Source organism: Metopolophium dirhodum, chromosome 7, assembly GCF_019925205.1.
Source record: "Metopolophium dirhodum isolate CAU chromosome 7, ASM1992520v1, whole genome shotgun sequence".
NCBI classification, from domain to species: domain Eukaryota; kingdom Metazoa; phylum Arthropoda; class Insecta; order Hemiptera; family Aphididae; genus Metopolophium; species Metopolophium dirhodum.
This window is the reverse complement of record NC_083566.1, coordinates 15,472,038-15,495,508: the sequence shown is the minus strand read 5'-3', so window position 1 is coordinate 15,495,508 and position 23,471 is coordinate 15,472,038. Positions and strand designations below refer to the sequence as shown.

General features: G+C 32.4%; 1 protein-coding gene across 1 annotated transcript; it reads left to right on the top strand.

Moving 5' to 3' along the window:
- The first annotated feature begins 710 nt into the window (after positions 1–710).
- On the top strand, positions 711–22,410 carry LOC132948438 (transmembrane protease serine 9-like). The gene is made up of 14 exons (XM_061018891.1): positions 711–1,143; positions 1,670–1,796; positions 2,731–2,893; positions 5,779–5,987; positions 6,742–6,938; positions 7,581–7,641; positions 8,382–8,494; positions 8,905–8,941; positions 9,450–9,520; positions 9,673–9,775; positions 11,605–11,767; positions 13,734–13,939; positions 15,988–16,248; positions 20,279–22,410. Exons 1-14 carry the CDS (start codon positions 1,033–1,035, stop codon positions 20,398–20,400), a joined length of 1,944 nt encoding a protein of 647 aa, XP_060874874.1. The 5' UTR covers positions 711–1,032; the 3' UTR covers positions 20,401–22,410.
- Positions 22,411–23,471: the final 1,061 nt, after the last annotated feature.

The following is a 23,471-nucleotide window of genomic DNA, read 5'->3' as shown; positions in this document are numbered from 1 at the left end:
TTACAATAATTTTTTGCAAGTTCGTTGACTGCAGATAATAATTTTAAATCGCCGTGGCAAACAGCGTTTGTCGTGTAACATACGTCGCATAATGTGATTAAGTCTTAAGGCGATGGTCTAAAATCTTAAAAATAAATTCATTATATGAATGTGATTTAACAAAAAAGCAGAATTTATATGGCAAGTTTTGTGGCCCGACCAAAAAATTAGCCTCGGGCACCAAAAGTCCTAAGTAGGGCTCTAGTGGGTTGTGTGAGGTGGTAAATACTGAATTGGACTTGTCGTCAAAAAACAGTTGTCCCCGGCACGCCACTGGATTATCGAACACAAAACGGAAAACGCTTGCTTGAAATGAAATTTTTATTTTTCGGTCCGTGACATTCCGATTTGACGAGATTTTTCTTCGATATTATACATACACGTCGAATTTATGATAGTACATAATATACCTATTATATTGCTGGCTTGAGCCACGGTCGGCCGTCAGTGGGGGGGGGGGGGGGCGCCTTCAAGGTCGTCGCGTCCGCAAGAAAGTGAGAGTAGGTATACGCGGCGGCCGGTAACAAGTCATATGCATTATATTATTATTATATTATCGTCGTGTAGGTACATAATATATATAGATATATAATATACGTATATGGTATATACCACGGCAACAATACCAACAATATTACGCAGCTACCGATACCTCGCGCGTGCACGTCCGCTTTTACTCGCGTCCGGTCCGCTGGCGGGTGCACTTTCTTTCCGCCGCCGTCGCCGTCTCTCAGTGGAAGCGGCACTCAGTACGACGCGATAACTCGGTTTAGTGTGCACACGGTCGCGACGTCGTATAGGAGGTAACCACTTACCGCGGTGTGTAATACGCGCGACGCGTCTGGAACATCGTCACATCGCTCGGACGGCCGCTCGTCGCACTCGCCAACAAGTACGCGCTCGATCGCTATCCGTAGCTCGCTCGTGCGGACGGACGAACGCGCGCGCAGACCGCGGCCACCGCGCGTTTATGTTGCTCGGCCGCCGTCGACGATGCGGTCGCAGCAGCTGCAGCAGATGGTGGTGCACGTGTGTATGCTGACCGCGGCCGTCGCCTCGACCGTCGGCCACGGATCGGCCACCACCCCGGCGTCCGCGTCCACGGTAAGCTTCTGTGGGGTGAGCGCAGTATAACGCTCCGCGCCCCAAACCGTCCACAGCGTCTCCGCAGACGCACCCCGACGATACAAAAATTAAAAAAATTAATAATAATAATAATCGTGTCTCGGTGTCTTCGTTGTCGTTCTCTCTGGTGACTGGTTTGAGACTGGGCCGGCGCGTTACATTTCTGCGGTAAAAGTAGTTCTGCCGCCACCGCGAAAGATAGAAAACACATTCGTCATGTGTGTACGAAAACGAAAACGACAACGACAAAATAACGTTTTGCGAGTGCGCTTAAAATAACGTGCTATCGATATTATCGTTACACGTCTTTTAATATTTGCAATCACATGTCGTGTGTGTGAACCACTAACCCACCCAACTAACTAACCTACTTATATTACGTATAGGTAAAGGTTTATCGGGAAGATCTTGAAAAAGCATTTTAACATGCCAGGTCTTTGTGGTTTACCCTATAGAAATGTGAGTAAGTGTGTGTGTGTTGATAGTTTGCACTTTCTTTCCGCAGGACAACGACGACGACGGCACGTCCAGACCCGACAGGCAGGACGACAAGCGAATATTCTTTGACGACATATTTGGTTCAGTCAGCTACGAGCCCGAGGAGAAGTTACCTGTGTCCAACTGCACTTGCAGTGAGTGCATACTATAATATGTCATTTAATTATATGTCTACGGATTACATTATTAGTTGTTGCGAGACTATCAATACCCAATACAATAAACGAATATTAATGTCACATTATTAACACAATAATATTATATTGTGCCAAAACGCTATTAAGGACGCTGTTCGACCTGGTTACCGTTTTTCGGATATGTTTCGGAAACACCAATCATACCGGTTACAGTGGCGCTAGTGTGCTACACGGTTTTCGGGTCAGAATGTAAATACATAATATTATTATATTATACTTTTACCGTCGCGACGAAATGCGCGTTTAATGTCTATTAATGCATGTTTTAAATTCGTAACGGAAAGCGTCCGAAATACTTCCTGACAAGAAGGTTTACCGTTTCTTTCACGCATACAACTACACAATATGCATAAAATCAGTTTTATTCAATAGACACCGACGGTTTCAATGTATTATATCGTTTTATAATATCACACGTCAATATCTCCCACGTCGAATAATGTTTGTATATTTAGATTACATATAAGACACATACATTCATCGTATGGGCTTTTCATTTGGTATTCGTTGTCTTTTTTCAGCCGTCTTCCACGCCGGTTGTTAAAGTCACTATCACTCGATTTCTAGTCAGTTTTTATATCGATTCTGTGTAATTATTTTGTGCATATAGCATACTAAATTATGTTCCTAAGCAGTATAATATAGACTTTACTGGTCAAACATAGATCATCGTTACATAAAACTCAGCCACAAGTTTTTTGGACTGTTCAACCACGACTCGTACCAATATCAACACATATCAATTACACTCATGTTTTAAAGTGCGCCATAGCGCAAAAGTTATTCATTAATCTTGGTGTATAGCCCCCTTAGCGGTCAATAACATTGTTTCAAATCGATCAATATTTTAAACATTTGTTTATACATATAGATTGTGGAGTGCCCAACCAAGAAATCCGCATAGTGGGTGGCCGCCCCACCGGGGTGCACAGGTATCCATGGGTAGCGAAACTCATGTACGAAAGCCATTTCCACTGCGGCGGATCACTCATCAACAGCGATTACGTGCTAACCGCAGCTCATTGCGTCCGGAAGTGAGTGCATATTATTTGTTAAATATACTATATGTCTTTAAAATGGTTTAAACTTATAATGACTTACTGTTTATTCATTCATTTTGATTACAATATATTGTAATGAAATACTAAGCTATAATGATGTATACTTTGATTTGATCGAAATCTGAAGATATTGGAATGTATTTTCTTTTATTTTTGTACTATTATAAGACTCAGTTTTATGAAGTAAATGATAAGATATAAAAATATTAACATACATTTGCGTTTGTGTCTGTGTCTGTGCATATGAGGCTCGCGTAATCGAATAGGCATTGTAAGGTGGAGAGAGTTACTATAAAATTACAATGGCGTAATACGGAAACCAATAAGACAGTCCGTTAAAATAATCTCATAATTCAGTCAGAAAAATGGTATAAGTAGGTAATGTGTCATAGTTACATATGCATTGTTCTAATCGAAAAAAATTAACTGAGCAATTTACGTCCACGGAAGTTTTGAGACTCATTAGTATTTTGTTTAGAAAATCTAAAAGTGGTACAAGGAAATATATTTTAAAAGTCTAGAACCCATACTCCGAGTTATCGTAAATTACTAAGTGATTCATTTTTAATAAATAGCCGCATATGTACATATTATACGAGTATACCAGAGAGAGAAAGACAAAGAGAGAGAGAGAGACCTGCTGCCGTTTTTATAGACGCGTAACTATTGGGTCTGCATAGAAAGTTTTAAAACCCTCAATTCGTGGCGGTGGCCGATAGTCGATGATATAGGTAATAACTAGTACACGCTGTATGATTAAAAATTAATTTTTGATTGCGAACGATCGGTTATCGATGTATTATACCGTCCTCGAATGCCTCGTCGTCGTTACAATACTATATAGCAATACGCGGTACAGACCGCGAATTTGGGGTTTCCTGACTTTCTATATACACTCATACACTACACATTGCCGTTTCAGAAGCTGTCGAGTACTATTAACTATTTATGTATAATATGTCAGCGTACGCGTTTTGTAAATACATCATGAATCCATAATACATTAATACATGCTACGCGTGACACCGATCCATTATAATAATTATTATTATTATTATTATTATCATCATTATTGTTCGTCTCTGATTTTGGAACAACCGTTATTGTAATAATAATATAGACACCCATATATTGTAATTTTGTGCCGTAAAAACGAATCCACCACACCATAAAAATCACTCGAAAAACCGCAAACGCTTGCGGTCAGATATGTATAAGTACTAGCATGTACTGCAATATACGGGGTGATTCATTCAAGCATCGTAAATAGTGTTCTTAATCGATTTTTGTTTTCCAACCAAATGTACACTAAAAAATTATGTAGCACTATTTTTTTGGATTCTGACGTTCTGAGGATTTTTAAATTTTCAACGTCTACTATATTGTTAATTTTATAATCTGTAGCAAAATACTTTTCTAAAATTATAATATATTATTAAAAACAGTATGACGTGTGCCTACGCACTGTATTAATACACCGCTCACTTCAACATGAGTTATATTTTTAATACTTATCCGAAATATTTATGCGTCAAATGTCATAAAAAATTATTTTGCTTCAGAATTTTATCAAATCGCGCACAAAAATGTAGCGGTAATAATACTTTGATAACTGCGTGTGTAATATGTATACACATATATATCAGAAACACAATATATTAAATTGACTATGAAAATTATTATAAAGTAGCCACTTAGGATCACTCCGTATGTGTGTAGATATTACCTCCGATGACGGAATACCCGTATGACCGTGTGTGTATGACAGTATAATACCATAGCGTAAAACCGTAGTATTGCATTTCCACCGTCAATTCGCACCGTCATTATAATATATTATACTATTATACGTTTGTATAGTATATATTTCAATTCCCCGTCGCCGCGCCGAGAGATTTCGTCCTAAATTGTTGCTTTACCAGCGTGGAGTAAACAAACGAGGTTATAATACACATCCGATAGATAATAATACGATAGCCACGGTACTTTATACCTATACCGCGCGCATAATAACTTTCCATTGCGAAATTATTCATAAAAACAATTTCGAATACGCGAAACGTACACATTTTCATTTCACGAACACACGTGGAACGCGAACATCGTTTACATACAAGTGTGTGTGTGTGTGTGTGTGTGTGTGTTTGCCAATTAAAATTTAAAACGTACTTACGACAGTAAGTTATACACGGCGACGATTGCGATCGGAACATTTTCTACGATCAATTTTTTTAATAATTATTATTACATAATAATTTATAATATCACATTGTAATAATATTATATTAGATCGAAGACAATAGGTAATTAAACATACCATTGAATATAATATTATACGATTGATGTGCTTTTATCGATGTAAAAATCGTGTTCTGTTAAATATTTGCTTTTTTATACTCTTACTCGTTCTCGTTATAGAACATAATATACCTAGGTAATATATAAAATATAATGTATACATATACATATACATATGCAGGCAACGTGATTTCGAGATTGTACCAGTTATTGTTAATCGGGGACTTGGAGAAAGTCAAACACATATGCATATACATGTTTTCGAATTATAACGATAAACAGGCATTATCGTCTGATTAAGATCCATGCATTTGGAAAAAGATAAAATAGATACTTTTATTTTCTTCTGTACTGCAGTTTATTTGGAATAATATAATATAGTTGTCTATACCACGCGATATAACGGCGTCGTTATTACCGAAGCATAATATTATTAAACATAGTGATTCGGCTTTTTATTCTTTCTCGTCAAGTCAAGTTATACATAAAACATAAAATATATTATCGTCTTTTAACAAGCAATAACGACTGTAAAATATTATAACGAACGGTGTTTATAGATTGAAAAAATCTCGTATACGTGTGATATTCGGCGACCACGACCAGAGCACGACGACCGACGGTGAAACGATTACCAGGATGGTATCTTCGATCGTGCGTCATCGAAACTTTGACGTGAACTCGTACAACCACGACGTGGCTCTGCTACGGCTGCGGAAGGCGGTACCGTTTACCAAATCAGTGAGGCCGATATGTTTGCCGTTAGCTAGTAAGTACATAATATTATAATATAAGTAATATAACTTAGTGGCGTGTAACATATAGGGTCCAAGTGTCTCTCAAGCAACGCCTTAAATATGGGTGGGTGGTTATTGATATAGAAGGAAAATAGAACATTTTCTAGGTCGGTATATGACAATGTTATCAGGGGTAGGTCACCTAAAATTAACTGAGCAACACCAATTTTTTTTTTTATACTCGCCACTGATATAGCCGAGTGGACTATGACAAATACCGACAGTATAATAAATTAACTTTTAAAATTCCACACTTATTCTTGTCCGTCGTCTTTTACCATGTAATCGCTTGCCGAAAGTTGTATAGTCCTGCTGTGAAGGCTTAAAATGATTTTGTAGGTTTCAGTTGATAACTTTTTTTATACTTAAAAAACTACACAGTTTAGAATGTATAAAATTAAAATATAGCTAAAATCCGAGAATAACAAAACTTAAATTATGTATTAATATTATAGTACATTAAAATCCAAAAATCCAAAAAAACCCCTACCTCTAACTGGCCAAAAAGTTTCTAGTCCAATCGATTTTCAAAACACCGGTTTTTTTTAAGTTAGGTCCTAGTCTCAGTGACGTGTGAGTCAATCTACGATGTTATAGTGGATTTGACGAAAGCGATAACTAAATTACATAGAAGAGACGTGAAAAATCACTATATGATGACTTTTTCAAACTCATCTTATGTCTTATCGCAAGCACATTATTTAATCAACGTTATTTCATGTGTAGCCCGCGAACCGTCTGGAAAAGTAGGAACCGTGGTCGGTTGGGGCCGTGTGTCAGAAGGTGGAAATCTGGCGGACGTTGTGCAAGAAGTTCAAGTGCCGATCCTGTCGTTGGCACAGTGCAGGGCTTCAAAATACCGACCACAGAGAATCACCGCCAACATGATTTGCGCCGGAAAGGGAGTCGAGGACTCTTGTCAGGTTTGTTATTTTATTTTGTGCGATTGAGTGAAATAATCGAATTTCCACCCCTGATTTGTTACTAATTCGATTCCTGTTTTTTTACGAACTTTTTTTTTAAATCACAATTTTGTTACTATATACCTATCGATTTATTATATTATACCGGTTTGAAACGATAAAAGCCCGTGGTCCCGAGAATAAGTCCACTTCCGACGAACCATGATTCATATAAAATTATATACGACGAGCGTGGTCATAATTACCACTGTCTATATTATATTAGGTATATCGTTATATTATTTATCACAATTTCCAAGCGCAATATACTTCTGCAACAGAAACACCCTGAAATTTTCCGGAAATAGCGACTCAGAAACTTTCTAATGTATAACTGCGTTCTTAGTATTTGATACGCGTCATTGTCATGTAATATATTTCAGTTGATTACTCTACATATTTTTTATCACTATATTATCACTATATTATCACTGTCTAATATTATTATGTACATTTCAAGTGGAAGTCTGAATGCGTTTGAAACTCTTTTAGGACGCGAAAACAATTTTTTTATACAAAAAACCGACCATTTTTTATACCTCACTCGCGTCGCCCACCATTCTATATAAGCATATTTAATAATATTGATTATTGTCGTTGCAGGGTGACAGTGGAGGTCCCTTGTTGATAAATAGCGATGTCGATGACAAGTTGGAAATAGTTGGTGAGTATAATATATGGAGAAGATAACCGTAATGATACTCGCCGTCTCGCAAAGTATTAACGTTTTTAAAATATTTTTTTCACATAATTACAATTACGTCATACAACGTCGCATTACAATTTACAAAATAACATTTTAAAAAAAAACCTTTAACGCTGCAGCGGTGGCGGTGGCGATAAATTCTATTTACTTGGCTTTATACCGCCGCGGTGAGCGGTGAAATGTGTCCTGCACTCCTGCAGCAATTCACCGCCATCGCCACCACAACTGCTGTAGTGTGTGGGGACCTTTAGTAGGTACTTTAGTACTTACCTATTCTATTATCATTATAATTTGTTTTAAGTACCTAATTCATGTTTTGATAATGACAGCATACAATTTTAATTTCTGTGCCAAAGCAGACTATTTTCTGAGAATTTTGATGTGTATACTTATAAATATACCTATAGGTAATACTAACCTACCTAGTTAATTTTTAAAAGTGTTGAAACCTTAAATAATTCAAAATTAAAATTGTATACTAAAATTGTAAAAATTTTATCTGAAAAATGATTTTTGCGTGACTTTTTCATGTAAAAAATATTTTCTAAAAACATAATATTTTTCGAAATAACGAGTGATCACTGTTGAAAGATTCATTCACTATAATTTACTGTAATATTGAATTCGGTCAAACAATCGCTTAGGTGCCTATCTATATTCGTGTTTTTTTCGTAATTGTTCATAACGTCGTTTTCCAGGCATAGTGTCTTGGGGCGTCGGCTGTGGTAGACCCGGTTACCCGGGCGTGTATACCAGAGTTACCAAATACCTGGATTGGATTCAAAAGAATATGAGGGACACCTGCGCTTGCGTCAGATAGCGGCCGGACTTCCATAAAATTACACGTTAATAACAAATAATTTATACGTACCTATATGCGAATATTAAATGTATTGTACATATATTATTACTTATCTAAGTCCTTAAATTATATTATTTATTTGATCTTGTATTTTTTATTTTTTACTCTACATCCTGTGTCTAAAAACATATACCTAATATACGTTTTGTTTGGAGGAAAAAAAACTCGAACAAAACGTTACATAAAACTATATAATATAATATACACATCTCATCCGTTTTATATTTATTGGTACTCGTGCATAACCGTCTGCGGACAAAAAACGTCACCGACGCCGTCTCACTTTCAAGTTTCGGCGGCGGTATAATAGTAAAATATGACAAACAATAATATGTACAATTGATATTATATTTCGGTAGGTGTACAATAATGTACAGCTCTGCGATATCACAGCGTGTCCGCGTAGTATAATATATGAAAAGACGTATACATTGCCTACGCGTTGCTCGTCGTCATCGTTTCTGTCGTTCGTATTTTCTTCTTCTTCTTCTTTCACCGTCTCGCGGTGTACCTATATAATAATAATAATATGTATGACAGATACTTCCGTCAGACGCATTTTTGAAATTCCGCATAAAACGCACACAACGTGTCTATTAGCCTCGCGGACGCATTACGCAATCCGAACACGTTTTAATAATACCCACACACACATGTGTATCTAATATAATATATTTACTGGACCTGGCGGTCAGTCTTGAATTGGCGTGTAGAAAAGTGGATTCCCGTTTGTTATATCCAAGACGTGTGTGTGTGTGTGTATGTGTGTGTGTGTGTGTGTGTGTGTGTGTGTGTGTGTGTGTGTGTGTGTGTGTGTGTGTGTGTGTGTGTGTGTGTGTGTACACATTTTAACGATGTCCGATACCGTTAAACGTATAATACTTGTGGCCGCTTCGGGTCACAGTCATGACACCGAGTCGCCAAGGTTCGTTTGTCGCGGGCGTTCTGCTCGTAATAGCATGTGCAACGCAACAGGCAAGTACCTACATTTTATAAAATATATAATTTATTATAACGTAATGGTTTGTGAATCCTCGGTTTTGTGCATTGCACGTATATAATAATATTATCATACATTGAAAAGTGATCTAATAATATTACAATATCCGACTGATGTTTCGGTGCAGGGTCATGGCATAAGAAACGTATTCACAGACTTCGGATTTCGCAGACCTACGCCTCAAATCGCAGTGAATTCGGTCACCAAAAATGGCCAAGAGTGCGACTGCAGTGAGTATACCTAAACATTTATTGTCTTTTAGATGTCCGATGGCCAGCACCGTTGAATTTAATCCGCATACCTACCCATATATAATAAATTGCATCCACTTTTCGTTTAGACTTTTATTTATACGAAATCTACTGGTTTACGACTTTGGTAAACTCCGGACGTCTATAGAAAATTACATTTGGTATTATATTTTCCCCAACACACTATATTATTTTACAATCATGAGATCAGTTAAAATTTGAATTGATGTAATTCAGAGATTATATATTTTTCATTAGTTCTTAGTAGAGTTTAATATTTGAGAAAAAAAAATACATAATAATTTGACGCAACTTTATGAAATACAAAAAGAAACTCATTCGAAGAGCATCGCTCAAAGTTCTACTATGATCGAGTATATAGAAATGAAATACTCCATACCATATTACCATATTATATCGTTAAAACTAATAATTAATATACTCAATAGCTGGTTTAAACTTTTGAATTCCCTGTAAACCCGTCCACGTTCTCACAAAATGTAAGTAAGTTTTAATTTATAATACATATTTTATAAGTTATAAACTTATAACCAATCCAATGATTAAAAAGTAACAACTCCAGATATTAAATGAATCCATAATAATAATAAATTATTAGTTGAATATTAGTTTGTTAGTTTGTATATCTGTAAACAAAAACTGTTTACTAAATTATTTTCATAAAACATAAATATAATAAATTTATATTGTTATTATGATTATTATTAATAACGTCAATAACCTGGAACGCAATTTAATTTACGTTAAATTACGATAGTTTTACACGATTTTGATCTTATTGACTGATAAACCTATCAAATAAATAAAAAAACATAATTACATAATTATATATATAATTCATTTTTTTTCTTATAGATTTAAGCGCAAACCTTGTATAATATATTATATTTGCGTATGTTAATACCCACGGTCACCGTTCATTGACTGAAAACCACACATTTCTTATAATCATATAAAAATAATACAGTATATAAGTTAGGTTAGGTACCTATATATGTATATTTAACGTTTCTAGTATTTTGCACTTTTCTCTGAAGATTGCGTTGAGGTATTAATACCCAGGTGACTTCGCAATATATAGGCACGGTAACCAGAAAAATAATTTATAATAAATATTATGTATAAATATTTTACAGAAATGTGCGTATAGTCTCGAGGGTTAGTAGTGATGTGTGGGTAACCAAAAGAAAACATTATATCATATAATATATTATTACACATCTATATCCTAGCGACCAAGTCCCTGGTTAAAAAACGTTAAAAATTCAAAAAAAATTTAATTATATAGACTAATCTATAATGAAAATATAAATGTAAATAATTTAACGTTATAGCTAATAACATCATGTAGTTGATTCTTAAAAAAAATAATGAACTCGCACAAACTATTAGTGCGTATTTATACTGTATAGACAAGAGACGATTGTCGAATATAAACTGTCTTACAACTGCTGTCTTTTATTTTAAAAAATCACACATATATATATATATAGAGTTAAAAACCAATTCAAAATTATTCAACAAGTGTGTATAATAAAATGTACGTACTCGATACCGAGTCATAAAAAAATACATTTTAAACAATCGAGAAATGTGACGAAATATTTGATAGTTATAATTAATAATTGTAATAATTATTGTTATTTGTTAAACTGAATTCAAACGCTGAAATATAGTATACACATAACCCCTAATGTCATACCTACTCGCGACGAATTTTAAGTACAAATTTTTAGCTTTAAAATATTTAATACCTACACGTGTTTTGTGCGAAAAATCAAAAACAGGTTGCGGATCTCCGAACGTCGACACTAAGATCGTGGGCGGTGACCCTTCGGGTGTGCACGAATACCCCTGGATGGTCCGTCTGTCGTATTTCAATCAATTCTACTGCGGCGGTACGCTGATCAACGATAGATACGTGCTGACGGCTGCTCATTGTGTCAAAGGGTACTTATAATGCATTTATATAACGACGATAACGGTGATTGGTACCTATATATGGTTCATAGATTTAAAGCACAGGTTTTTTTATTTTTTATTTAATACAATACGGCACACCGAACACTTTCGATCCCGTTTTCTATCAAAATAGACCTATTTTAAGCCAACTGTCCCCACACAGCATTCGGAAAATGATAATATTTTGTGAAAATTTTAAAGTGCTTGAATAATGAACATTTGACTAATATATTATTGACTTATATAGATATTTTCTTCTCATTATAACAAAATATTGTACTATATGATTCCATAAAAATGTTTGTTGAAAATAAATATGGTTAAAATGTTTTGAAAATATTTTATAAAAAATATGAATTTCTCGGTCAAAGAATATAACTAAAATATTTCCAAATTAACGCAACTTTTTTTAAATATTTTTACAACTATTTTATTTTCCTGAAAATATTTTTACCATAGTTAGGAAATATTTTTATGCTGTGTGGGTCCTATCGTCGAATAAAACTTCTGTGAACATATTTGAATCCGTCATAAAGTTTTCTTGAAAATGACTCTGAACTTTTTTGAAATTTTACATTAACACATTAACCTTTCAAAATTAGATTTTTAAATTTTCAACTTTAAGATTTTTTTTAAATTTTAATAATATTGAAGTTTAAAATTTAATTTAAAAATGTGAGAAAGTTGTTTTCAACTAAATGTAGTGACAAATTCAAATATATTTTCAGAAATGTTATCGGATAAACAAGTTGGTTAATATTATTGGCAAAAGATTGATACATTTGACCAAAAAAACACACAATTAATATTTGTATAATGCGTTATTATAATGTACGTGCATGTAGAGGTGCGCACCGTTATTTATTTTATACACAGTCACTCACACTATACAATGATCACTCACTAAGCGCACAAGTACACAATCCACATGCACACACATAAAAAATTGCTTATATTAAACTCCTTGAAAACGTTCGGGATCGAATAATTAGAGACTTAATTTTATATTTTTGTGCCATCTATATTTTGAGACTAGAAAAATTATAATTATGGTTCCGGTAACTTTAAGGTAAACTTTTTAGATTCTAAGCGGAGCGTACAATGATATGTGTTTTTTAAAAAAAAATGAAAAATGCTCAGTACTTTTCAAAATAACAAACATTTATCCGCAGAACTTAAAGAGTTACTCAATGACTTAATATATACAATATACATATAATACGGCTATACTGAGAGTACCGTATAGGTACATCCGACGCTGCAAAGCGGGGTAACCTATACTTTCCCCTATTTTTTTTTTTACTAAACACATTATGGTCTTTAGTAAAAACGTTAGAGCTTAAGCAAAATTTAAGCCAAATTTATGCCCAACAAATGACGTATTGATGTATTTATCAATCTAGAGGTTAGAACCACTGATTATAATTTATAAGAGATTACCTAATGTAGGTACTAATATTATTATTTACAGAATATAGACAAGTTTGCCTTTCTCTAGTAGGTATCTCTGATTGAGTTAACTCAATATAATGTTATAATTACTTTTGTATATTATATTATGTTTACTATTTGTAGTCATGTCATGAATATTTTCTATGATCATGTGAATCCCGTGTTATTTTTTAAGTCTTTGATCAAATTTACTTATTGTATTACGCAAGTACTTAATAATTAATATAGATTGTTAGTAAAATTATCTTTTTTACAAAAATGAAAAAATTATAATAATTTATTTAAAACTATTTTTCCGAACTCGTGTTTAGTATAATTTATTCGAGTGTTTACCGTTAAAATAATCATCCAGTAGGTGGATATAAACAATAACTACAACAAAATTACTCCGTTCGTATACCAGTATACTATATAATATATTATAGCATGATTAAAAATGAGTTATTTATATATAGTATACCTACATCACATAATAAATAATATTATAATTACTAATGTTTAGATTCTTTTGGCCGCTGATCAAAGTCACCTTTGGCGAACACGATTATTGCAATGCCACTAGAAAACCGGAAACCCGATTCGTCTTGAGGTCCATCGTAGGTGAGTTCAGTTACCTGAATTTCCAAAACGATTTGGCGCTGTTGAGGCTCAACGACCGAGTGCCGATGTCTGCTACAATAAAGCCCGTTTGTTTGCCGACCGACACAAGTGCGTTATATTATATAAAATAATTATATACCAATTTATGCTTACACACAGAGCCCCCAAAAGGTGTGTTGAACGGAGGGGGGGGGGTCTGTTGGACCTGTAAAATATGGGCCTGTTGAAATTTATATTTGTAATTTTTAAAATTTTTAGGGCCCTCTAAAATAACAAAATCAGTTCAGTTGGTTTATAAGGTAAACAACCTGGAAAGGCCGGACTGGCTTTTACCCTAAGCTGGCCGATGAGGTCACCTTCAACCTTGTCTGTGTGGCTGTGATATATTTTAAAATATAAGATAATGTATGAACTGTTGATTTAAAAAAGATTACACAGTTGTGCGATCCACCTGCAGTGCCAATTTAGTAGGGCTATAATTTATAAGGGAATCAAATTATCGTGTGTCATAAACGTAGAACGATATTTTCCACTTTGAAGAAAATTTATGAATCATAAATATATATATTAATAAGTAACCATTAATTGTATATTATCTAGTGGCTAGTGAAAATTAGGTAATTTTTTCCATTTTATTCGTTTCTACCGTGATAAACAAAGTGTTGGAAAAAATTGGTTAGAAAAATAAAATCTGTACCCAGCCCAAATCATATTCATGTTTAAAAAAACTAAAAAGTCTCACTATTGAGTACCAGGCCTTCAAAACGTTATTTATAACGTTATAACAGAAAATAATGAAAAAAAAAACAATTAACGTAACATAAAAAAATTACAAATAACGAAATAATGTTTGTGCTTATTTTTACGTTGAACTTAACATTACTATTGTTTTTAAATCTTGTAGTCTATATAAGTATGAATCTTAAAAGTTATAACTATAAACAATTCAGATTTGGCAAACCTATGTTAAAAGTAATTTATATTTTTGAAATACTTTATATCTGTTTGATTTATAAATATTGAATTTAATAGAATATTAGTTTTTTTCTGTAATTCAAATTTCAATAAGATACAAAACTGCAAGCGCGTGGTTTAATGTAGGTACCTACGACCTACCTACCTACTAAATACATCTTATATAACATTATCATTATTATGCTATTTCAAGTTGTATTATTGTTATAAATAATCTATTTTTACATCTTTCATTCAAGCCATAATATTTAAGCAATATTTGACACCTAACACTAACTGGCGAGTTATAGCTACTTACTAAAAATCCTAGGATTATTAAAAATAACCTATCCTGGACAACAATTTCTACTACTTTGATAGTTCTTACATAAAAGTGTGGTTCTATACCATACCTATACCTATACAGTATACGGCTATACCTATTTATACCAAAAATAACAATAAAATGTATAAAAAAAAAAAATTAAAATAACGTTAAAAAATAAAAAACGATAAACCAAAAAAATCAAATAACGTTTGAAAGTACAATAACGATAAAAATTGTACCTATAACGTTTAAATATCCGAAAACGTAAAAACGATATATTTATTTTAAATTTAAGCCCTGCTATACTGACTACTATCGACATATGTTAAAATATCCTTTTCTAAGACGCGGGTTGTTTTTTCTACGGACTTTCTCTGGAAAATCACGTTGAGCAGTTTAAAAAAATCTGTAGGTACCTACTCGGGTCATTTCAAAACCAGGGCTGACTTTAGAATTTACTTTTTTGGGGGTAATCGTAAACACAACACGACTAGGTATAAAGGAAATTATAAAAAAGTATATTTTAAAAATGTTTCTATATAAGTTGTTCCGAGTTTACAACTACACGTCTACACCCAATAACAGCCTTGACGATTCGCAGAAAACAGCGGGATAGGTACCTACTACTTTTTCAAAAAAATAAATTTTAAATCGCCATAGTCTTCAAGTTCCATAAATTCCTAGTGTCTGCAAACACGGTGTACAATCAATTAATAATACCGATACGGTTTGCGTATACCTAATGCAAATTCCGATATAGCCATGGGCACCTATACAAAAATTTTGATTATTATAAGAAAGTCGACCTACAATGCAATATTGCTATCGATGACAACTACGACGACCAAATATTACGATACGAATAACGTTGCAGACGACACGTACAGTAACGGCGTGGGAAAGGCTGCCGGTTGGGGTACGCTGTACGAGAACGGAAGTCCGTCGTGTCACCTGAGACAAGTGGACGTGCCGATAATCGACAACAAGGAGTGCGCCAAGACCAACTACACAGGTGACCTGATCACGGATAACATGATTTGCGCGGGGCACGAGATGGGTGGAAAGGACTCTTGCCAGGGTGATAGCGGTGGACCGCTGATGAGACTCATGGAAAACAAACGGTTCGAGATCATCGGTACGCATACAATTATTATCATAGTGTTCATTATCTACAAAGTATAATTAATATTTAGATATATGGCAACTTACCGTAGACCTATAAACTAAGTTGCAACTCACTAAACTGCAATCATACCAAAGTAATAAATGTACAATATAAAGTTTTACGGAAAATAGCTACTGATCATTTACTCGAATTTCATACTTAAAATATTTTATATTTTCTTTTCTATATGCATTGTTGTACACGTCGATCGCTTCCAACGTACACTATCAAACACACATAATAATATTAAAATATAACACTTTACTACTGTTTTTTATCCAACAGTGATCACCCCTGAACGACCCCACATATTTTGTCTACTCTACCACTTACTATCACTTACTCGCTAACATAGTTTAAATTTTGCTACACCTACTAAAACTTAATGACTAAGACTTAATACTAAATTTTGTTACACATTACATACATGTTTACATAACCTAATATAATAGTTTTAACATTAATAATGGTTATGTTTATATATTATACATGACAACAGTATGCATTATATTTATAGTAAGTAGGTAATCTAATATTAAATATGTATTATTTATAAAAAATAAATTTGTACTTCAAAACCTTCCATAACATAATTAAAAACAAAACAATAATAAATTAAAGTTTGGAAATAAATCATTTTTAGAAGAAACCGTAGCATTTATAATGTTATTTATATTAATTATCCTACTATAGTGAATTGTAATGAAAATATACCTACATTATGTGTGGACTATGAATCTTGTTATTTTAGATTCGGGGCGAAGCAATACCAATTTTTGACGATTAGATTTTGTTTTTTTGTTTAACTCAAAAACGATTGACCGTCGACCCACTTAATTTTTTTTTGCAAAATTTTTACTCTAGCTTAGTTTTGAAGTTCGCTCGGAAATCTTGCTACTATAAAATTCTCTAAAAGTTAAATTTGTATTTAAAACACCATCAACAGGTATGTCGCCACCACCTAAGTTCGAAAAAAAGTAATATTTTTCAAATTTTTAGACGTTTTAGACCGTATAGATAGTCATTTAAATAATTAGTGTAGCGCAGTTGGAGGCGTCAAAATAAGCTCATTCCTTTTAAAAATTTAAGTAACATAAACTTCGTTTTAAATACTATTTTTTACACCCATTAAATTATTTAATATGATAGATGAGACCATTAAACTATATAATAATACGATTTTATTAGTATTATAAATTATAAGTTTATAAATTATAACTATACCGAAATCAATTATCTTTAATGGCCAGGTATATCATATCATTGCAAACTAAATATTATGTACCTAAACGACTGTACAAATTAAATTAAGTACCCGCCTATATTTAATTCTATATAATATATTATAATTTAGAACCCTCGTGTATAATATATTTTACCTATTACGATCGAAGGATGCGGCTTTTTATCGGGCGCAGCACATGCCGGAAGTAACTAAACATTTTTTTACTGAAAAACATGGTTTTTCACTTCAAGTAATAGTTGTAATACTGCTTATTGAAGGGTTTTACACTATACCTAAATACCTATGATCAAAATGTAGAGAAGAATTTTATCTATAATCGTAAGAAGCCCGATTTATGATATCGTTTTCCAATCATACAATATCGCAGCCCACAGGATAAATTAACTTTATTAACTATAAGCTTATTTTTTATTATTTGACACAAATTAATTAAATTTAACTATTAATAAAAACACCAAAAATCGGGCCTCTTACGATTCTAGATAAAATTTTCCTCTACAATTTTTATAATTGATATTTTTATAGTAAACCACTTCACTAAGCCGTATTACTTGAACTACAAAACCATGTTTTTATGCCATATTTTGTTCATTATTGCGCCCTCGTGTCGGCACAATATCTATTTTCTTTCTCAGACCCACGCGCAACATGGATAAAACGCTTTCATCAAGGCAGTCATTTTTCATAATTTATGAGTAATCTTAGAATAAAATCACCTATTACAAAAATTATTGATATTAATATTTTTGAGGGTTTCACTTTAATTTTATTATTTTTTGACTTTGTATACGACTTTCAAAATAAAAAAAAATTGTTTGTAAATTTAAATATCTATTATAATTGTTTTTAGTCAATATTTAGTCCACTCGATAGGTATTATGTCATACCCTAAAAAATATTATTCTCTATCATGTAAATAATAGATAATATTACTCTGAGATAACTGAAAACCATAAAAAAAAAAAATTATGTGTAAATGCGTTTTGTCTATCTATGGTTCGTGTGCCCGCGTGGGCCAGAAAGAGGAAACAAACAGTTCGCTGACATCCTCTTAAGGTACATATTATACAGTTTTTTTTTTTTATTGATCTCAGAAATAACCCGGAATCTAAGGCCGTTGGTTACAGTCTTTACAAGACAACAGATATTGTGTTGTTTGTATTTTACAGGAACAAAAACAATTATTAATCTAATACGATTATTTCCCTTCTCAGAAAATTGACGTGAAAAATTCTATTATCGTTTAAAAACCTTTCCATAAAATTCGATAAAATGTAAAATGCAGGTAGCGTAATAAACACGTCGTTGAGCTTTTATAATATTATACGACCGTAAAAATCGAATTGCCGCGGTGCCCAGGTTTTAAAAGCAATTCAGCCGTGATGTCAACGTTAATATAAGTCGTTACGCGTCGTCAAGCCCCCCTGAATTAATTCTGAACAGATATAATTATTATTTTATACATTGTTACAAGTGACGTCAAACGAACCGAACATAATATTATGAAATAAAAAAAATCGTTAAATTGGGGGACCGCTCTGCTGTACAGCAAGCTGTAATTTGTATATGTGTCGAGTGTTAGGTGTTGTATGAATAAAATGTATGATGATTGATGACGGATGTGTTCAATATGAAGGCAATGATATATCATTGCATACGAAAAATGGTTTTGAGCGAAGATAATCTATCAGCGGTCAGCCTGTATTACAAATAATAATTTGTGATATATTAATTATATTGATGTTATATAGTACCTAATTTAGTTTACACGATAGGTATTAGGTAGGTACTGTATTAGTAATACAGTAGGTTGAATTAATTTATGCTCAAAACGTTGCATTTATTATACTATTAATATTTAATTTTTAAAATACCAAAAGTGGGCATTAACTTGTTAAAAAGTTAAAGTTATGTTAAAAAGTTATTATTTTTAACCTTTTAACTTAATTGCCTAGTTAATTATTTTTTTTTAACTTATTAACTTATTTGGTTAAACTTTGTATTGTTGTAATTTAATTTATTATAGTTAATTATCATTTTCGTGAAATTAAGTTCATTTTCTTTTCGTGTCATGCGAAACCAACTAGACAATACTCATTCAATGACTCTTTTTTGATTTTGGTAATTTTTTTCTAATCATTTTATATTATAATAATCTAATTTTTTGCACATGTTTATGTAAATCAAAAATACTAGGGCAGTTTATGACTTGAAAATATTATAGTAACTTGAAAAAAAAATTAACTTTTTTTAACTGAGTTAAGTCAAGTTTATTTTCTGTCTCAACTTTAAACATATCTAGCTATTTTTTTTTAACTTTTAACTTTTAACTTATTTTGATACCTATGTAAAAACATTAACACTTTAAATTTTATTTGCGCCCCTGAAATAACATTATCCATACATTGTGGATTAAACCTAGAACTATTACATACTAAATAGTAAATAGATATTTACTTTACCATAATTCTTATCCAAAAGAGTTTTCCCTTACTACTGTTCTACTGTTTGTTGAAATAAGGCTAACTCCATACCATTTTTAAATACGTACCTAGCCACCTAGGTGGCTAGGTACGAGGTACCGGAAAGGATTAAATATATTAATTGATCAATGGTACCGGTAAATTAGTGTTTGCTCGGGCAGATTATGCAATGCAATTTCTGCTAAAAACTCGGTATATGACAGAACGATGTATAAACGGCTTAGAGTATATAATAATATTGTATGTTAAATGATATCCGTGTTTCGTATAGGGATCGTGAGTTGGGGTCACGGATGCGCCCGTCCTGGATATCCTGGAGTATACACCAGAGTTGCCAAATATTTACCTTGGATCAAAGAAAACTCCAAAGAAGGATGTTATTGTTCGCAATGATAAGAAAAGTGAGGAGACAATACTAAATATACGACTGGAAATTTCAATATATATAATATAAACCTACCTATAGATACATAGTAGGAATATTATAGTAATATCATGTTTAAACGAGGAGGCATAATTTATTATTAATTCAAAGCTAAGAACTTACCTAGGTAGTTATCATATTATAATAGTACCTACCTACAGGGGCGGCACCGAGGGGGTGGCCTAGGCACCACAGCGCCCCCAAGCTCTATTTCTAAACAATTTTATACTGTTAAAATCAAAATTACCAAAAAAATCATCAAAATTTTCTGAAAATTATTACTTGCTCCCCCCCTCTACTATGCCTCTGGAGCCGCCCCTGCCTACCTATCGTTAATTATTGTGATTGAATTATATAAATATAGAATAAACTGGGTGCATCATGGACATGGAAATCTGACAATTAAAATTGAAGGCTTCAGCTTCAGTGCAGTAATGACTAACAAACTTTGGTAGGTACTTTAGTAACTTTAAAATAATCTACACTAAAACTAAACTACACTTTAAAGGTTTAAAATGCAATAACGGCTTAGGTGCTGCTATGTAGTGAGTATTAAGTAAAAGTGGCTTAGACCGTTTATGTATGGAATTGTTTGGTGTATATTTGCTATTAATGTAACTAACTCAAATATTGTAGATTAGTTAATTATTGTCAATTAGTAGTTTGTGAGTTAAGCCATTACAGCACTGAAGGCCTCAATTAAAAATTACATTATTTAAAATTTAAACATGTCTTTCAACATCTTCATGAAACATCCTAAATAGTGTACACTGTGTTAATTTTAGTTGTAATCAATAACCCTATTTAAATTTCTATTTAAAAAAAAAAAAAAAAATTGTTTTTTAATTCATATATTATAAATCATGGTAAAATATGGTAAATTACCATTAGTAATATTATATTCCATTAAAATAAACGCACTACCTTCATCGTGAAATAGGGTTTATGATTTTCTAATTAATTAACATACAGTATATTATTGTGTAAAATTAACAGAAAAGCATTTACAAAAATTTGTGTGAATTTTTGAATGTTAAATAATTTTGTTACGTATATTAATTAATAAACCATAAATACATAAACTTTGCAAATTTGTAATTGGAATAAATATTAGATACATATTTAAAATGTATAAAACCTGAGCATACAGCTAAAAATAGTTATGTGCCGGGTTGCGTGAACAATCAATAAACATTTAACGAATCAATAGTGAGCTAATGGTCCATTAAATTAATAAATTTTTCATGCATCCCAGACAAAAGTATTTTATTTTTAAAATTGATAAGTTATTTAAACTCTATATTTAATTTTTAATAATATTACATAATAAGTAGATACAATGACAATTTAGTTAATATTGAAGTATAATATACACTTGTAAGATCAACAATAAATGTAATTATATGGCCAATGTAAATGTTTTGATTTTATTTGAAGTCTTGACTCTTGAAATTCTTATTTTACAATTTGATCATGACAGATCATTAATTAAAACTTTTCAGTATCCTATATTCCTATCCAATTATGTAAATTCTATTGGGGAGACTAAACCAGTGGTATGTTTATCACCATATTGTTTTTTTTTATAATTTATGCTGTAACGCATAAGTGAAATTTGGACAACTGTATTTTTTTTTTGGAGGGGGGGGGGCTAAATTTACAAAATCAACAGACCTGCAGGGGTTACGCCCCGCACTCCATCTCCCACTTATAATCATTTTCATAGCGTTATCTTTGTTATTTTCAACAATTTTTTAGAGGAAATCTCATAGAATTTAAAAATGTTAAACATATTATTGTTCTTGATATTATTTAACTTCCAAAAACATCTGATGTTATGTACGTCTACACAACTAAATAAATGAAACACGCAATGAGGTAGTTAACCACTATACTTTATTTGAACACTATGTTAATACAAAAATACACAGATTTGTGGAGGCTTTGTTGGACTGACAATGACTGACTCGCCTTGGGGACGAGCGCAGTCGGGCGGGCCCGCTGTGGTTCAAAAGTACCCATGCAGCGGAATGTCATATACGCCGGCCGTGTAGAAATATCAAGAAAAAAATACTTAACACACGAAGAAATAAAGTTGTTTTTGATAAATTAAACTATTAATTATTATACTATAAAAAATAAAACATTAGAATGAATTGTAGTCCAGTAAGAATTAAAATTAATTTGGATTTACAGGATATAACCTACACAGTTTCTAAGTGAGTTTCTATTATATTATTATACTATTATAGAATATAAAGTATTAGAGGCTAGAGCAGTGAGTAAGACAGAAACGTTGCGTTCAGCGTTTCCTTGGAATAGCGTTAAGAAGTTATAATAAATTAATAATATACTGTACGTAAATTCCATAATCAAAAAATAACTAATAGGTATGCAATAATAATATTTATACTCGTGTTACTACTATGATACAGATTATCTATACTTTAACTGTTATACAACAATATATCATATCATTGACTTTAAATGCTAATAGTTGCTAACATAATTAACAATTGACTATATTATATTCTGTAAATCGATATTAAATATTACTTATTAGACAACATGCTTGTACACCGACTATAAGTTGGCTAAGAAATCCCACAGTTAAATTTTTTTTTTAATTTGTTTATTTTTTTTATAGGGTTTTGTCTTACTGATTATTGATTTAAGAATAAATATATTTACAAATATGAGCAGGATTAATTTAAACTAGGGAGCTAAGGCCCCCCCCCCCCCAAATTGCTGCTACGCTTAGAAGAGATATATTTGAATTTTTATTTTATATTTAAATAGCCATGACGCGCCATTTAACAAAAATAGCACTTTTAAGATGTATTAATATTTAAAAAAACTAAATATTGAATTTCTGATACTTATATTATCTTAAACACATGAAATCACACATTTATACTTAAACTAGATTTCAAAAATAAAATTTTTAAATTGGTAAATCTTGGTGTGAAGCGAGGAAAGTGAGGAAAGTAAGGAACTTTTACACGTATAAGATAGGGAATTACGATGAGCTGGGCCCAAT

Excerpts from the sequence above, each read along its gene's own strand:
- LOC132948438 (XM_061018891.1), top strand. The coding sequence starts at position 1,033 with ATGCGGTCGCAGCAGCTGCAGCAGATGGTGGTGCACGTGTGTATGCTG. Across the intron at positions 7,642-8,381 it reads TGACAAGTTGGAAATAGTTG|GCATAGTGTCTTGGGGCGTC; the intron begins GTGAGTATAATA and ends GTCGTTTTCCAG. Across the intron at positions 16,249-20,278 it reads CAAACGGTTCGAGATCATCG|GGATCGTGAGTTGGGGTCAC; the intron begins GTACGCATACAA and ends TGTTTCGTATAG.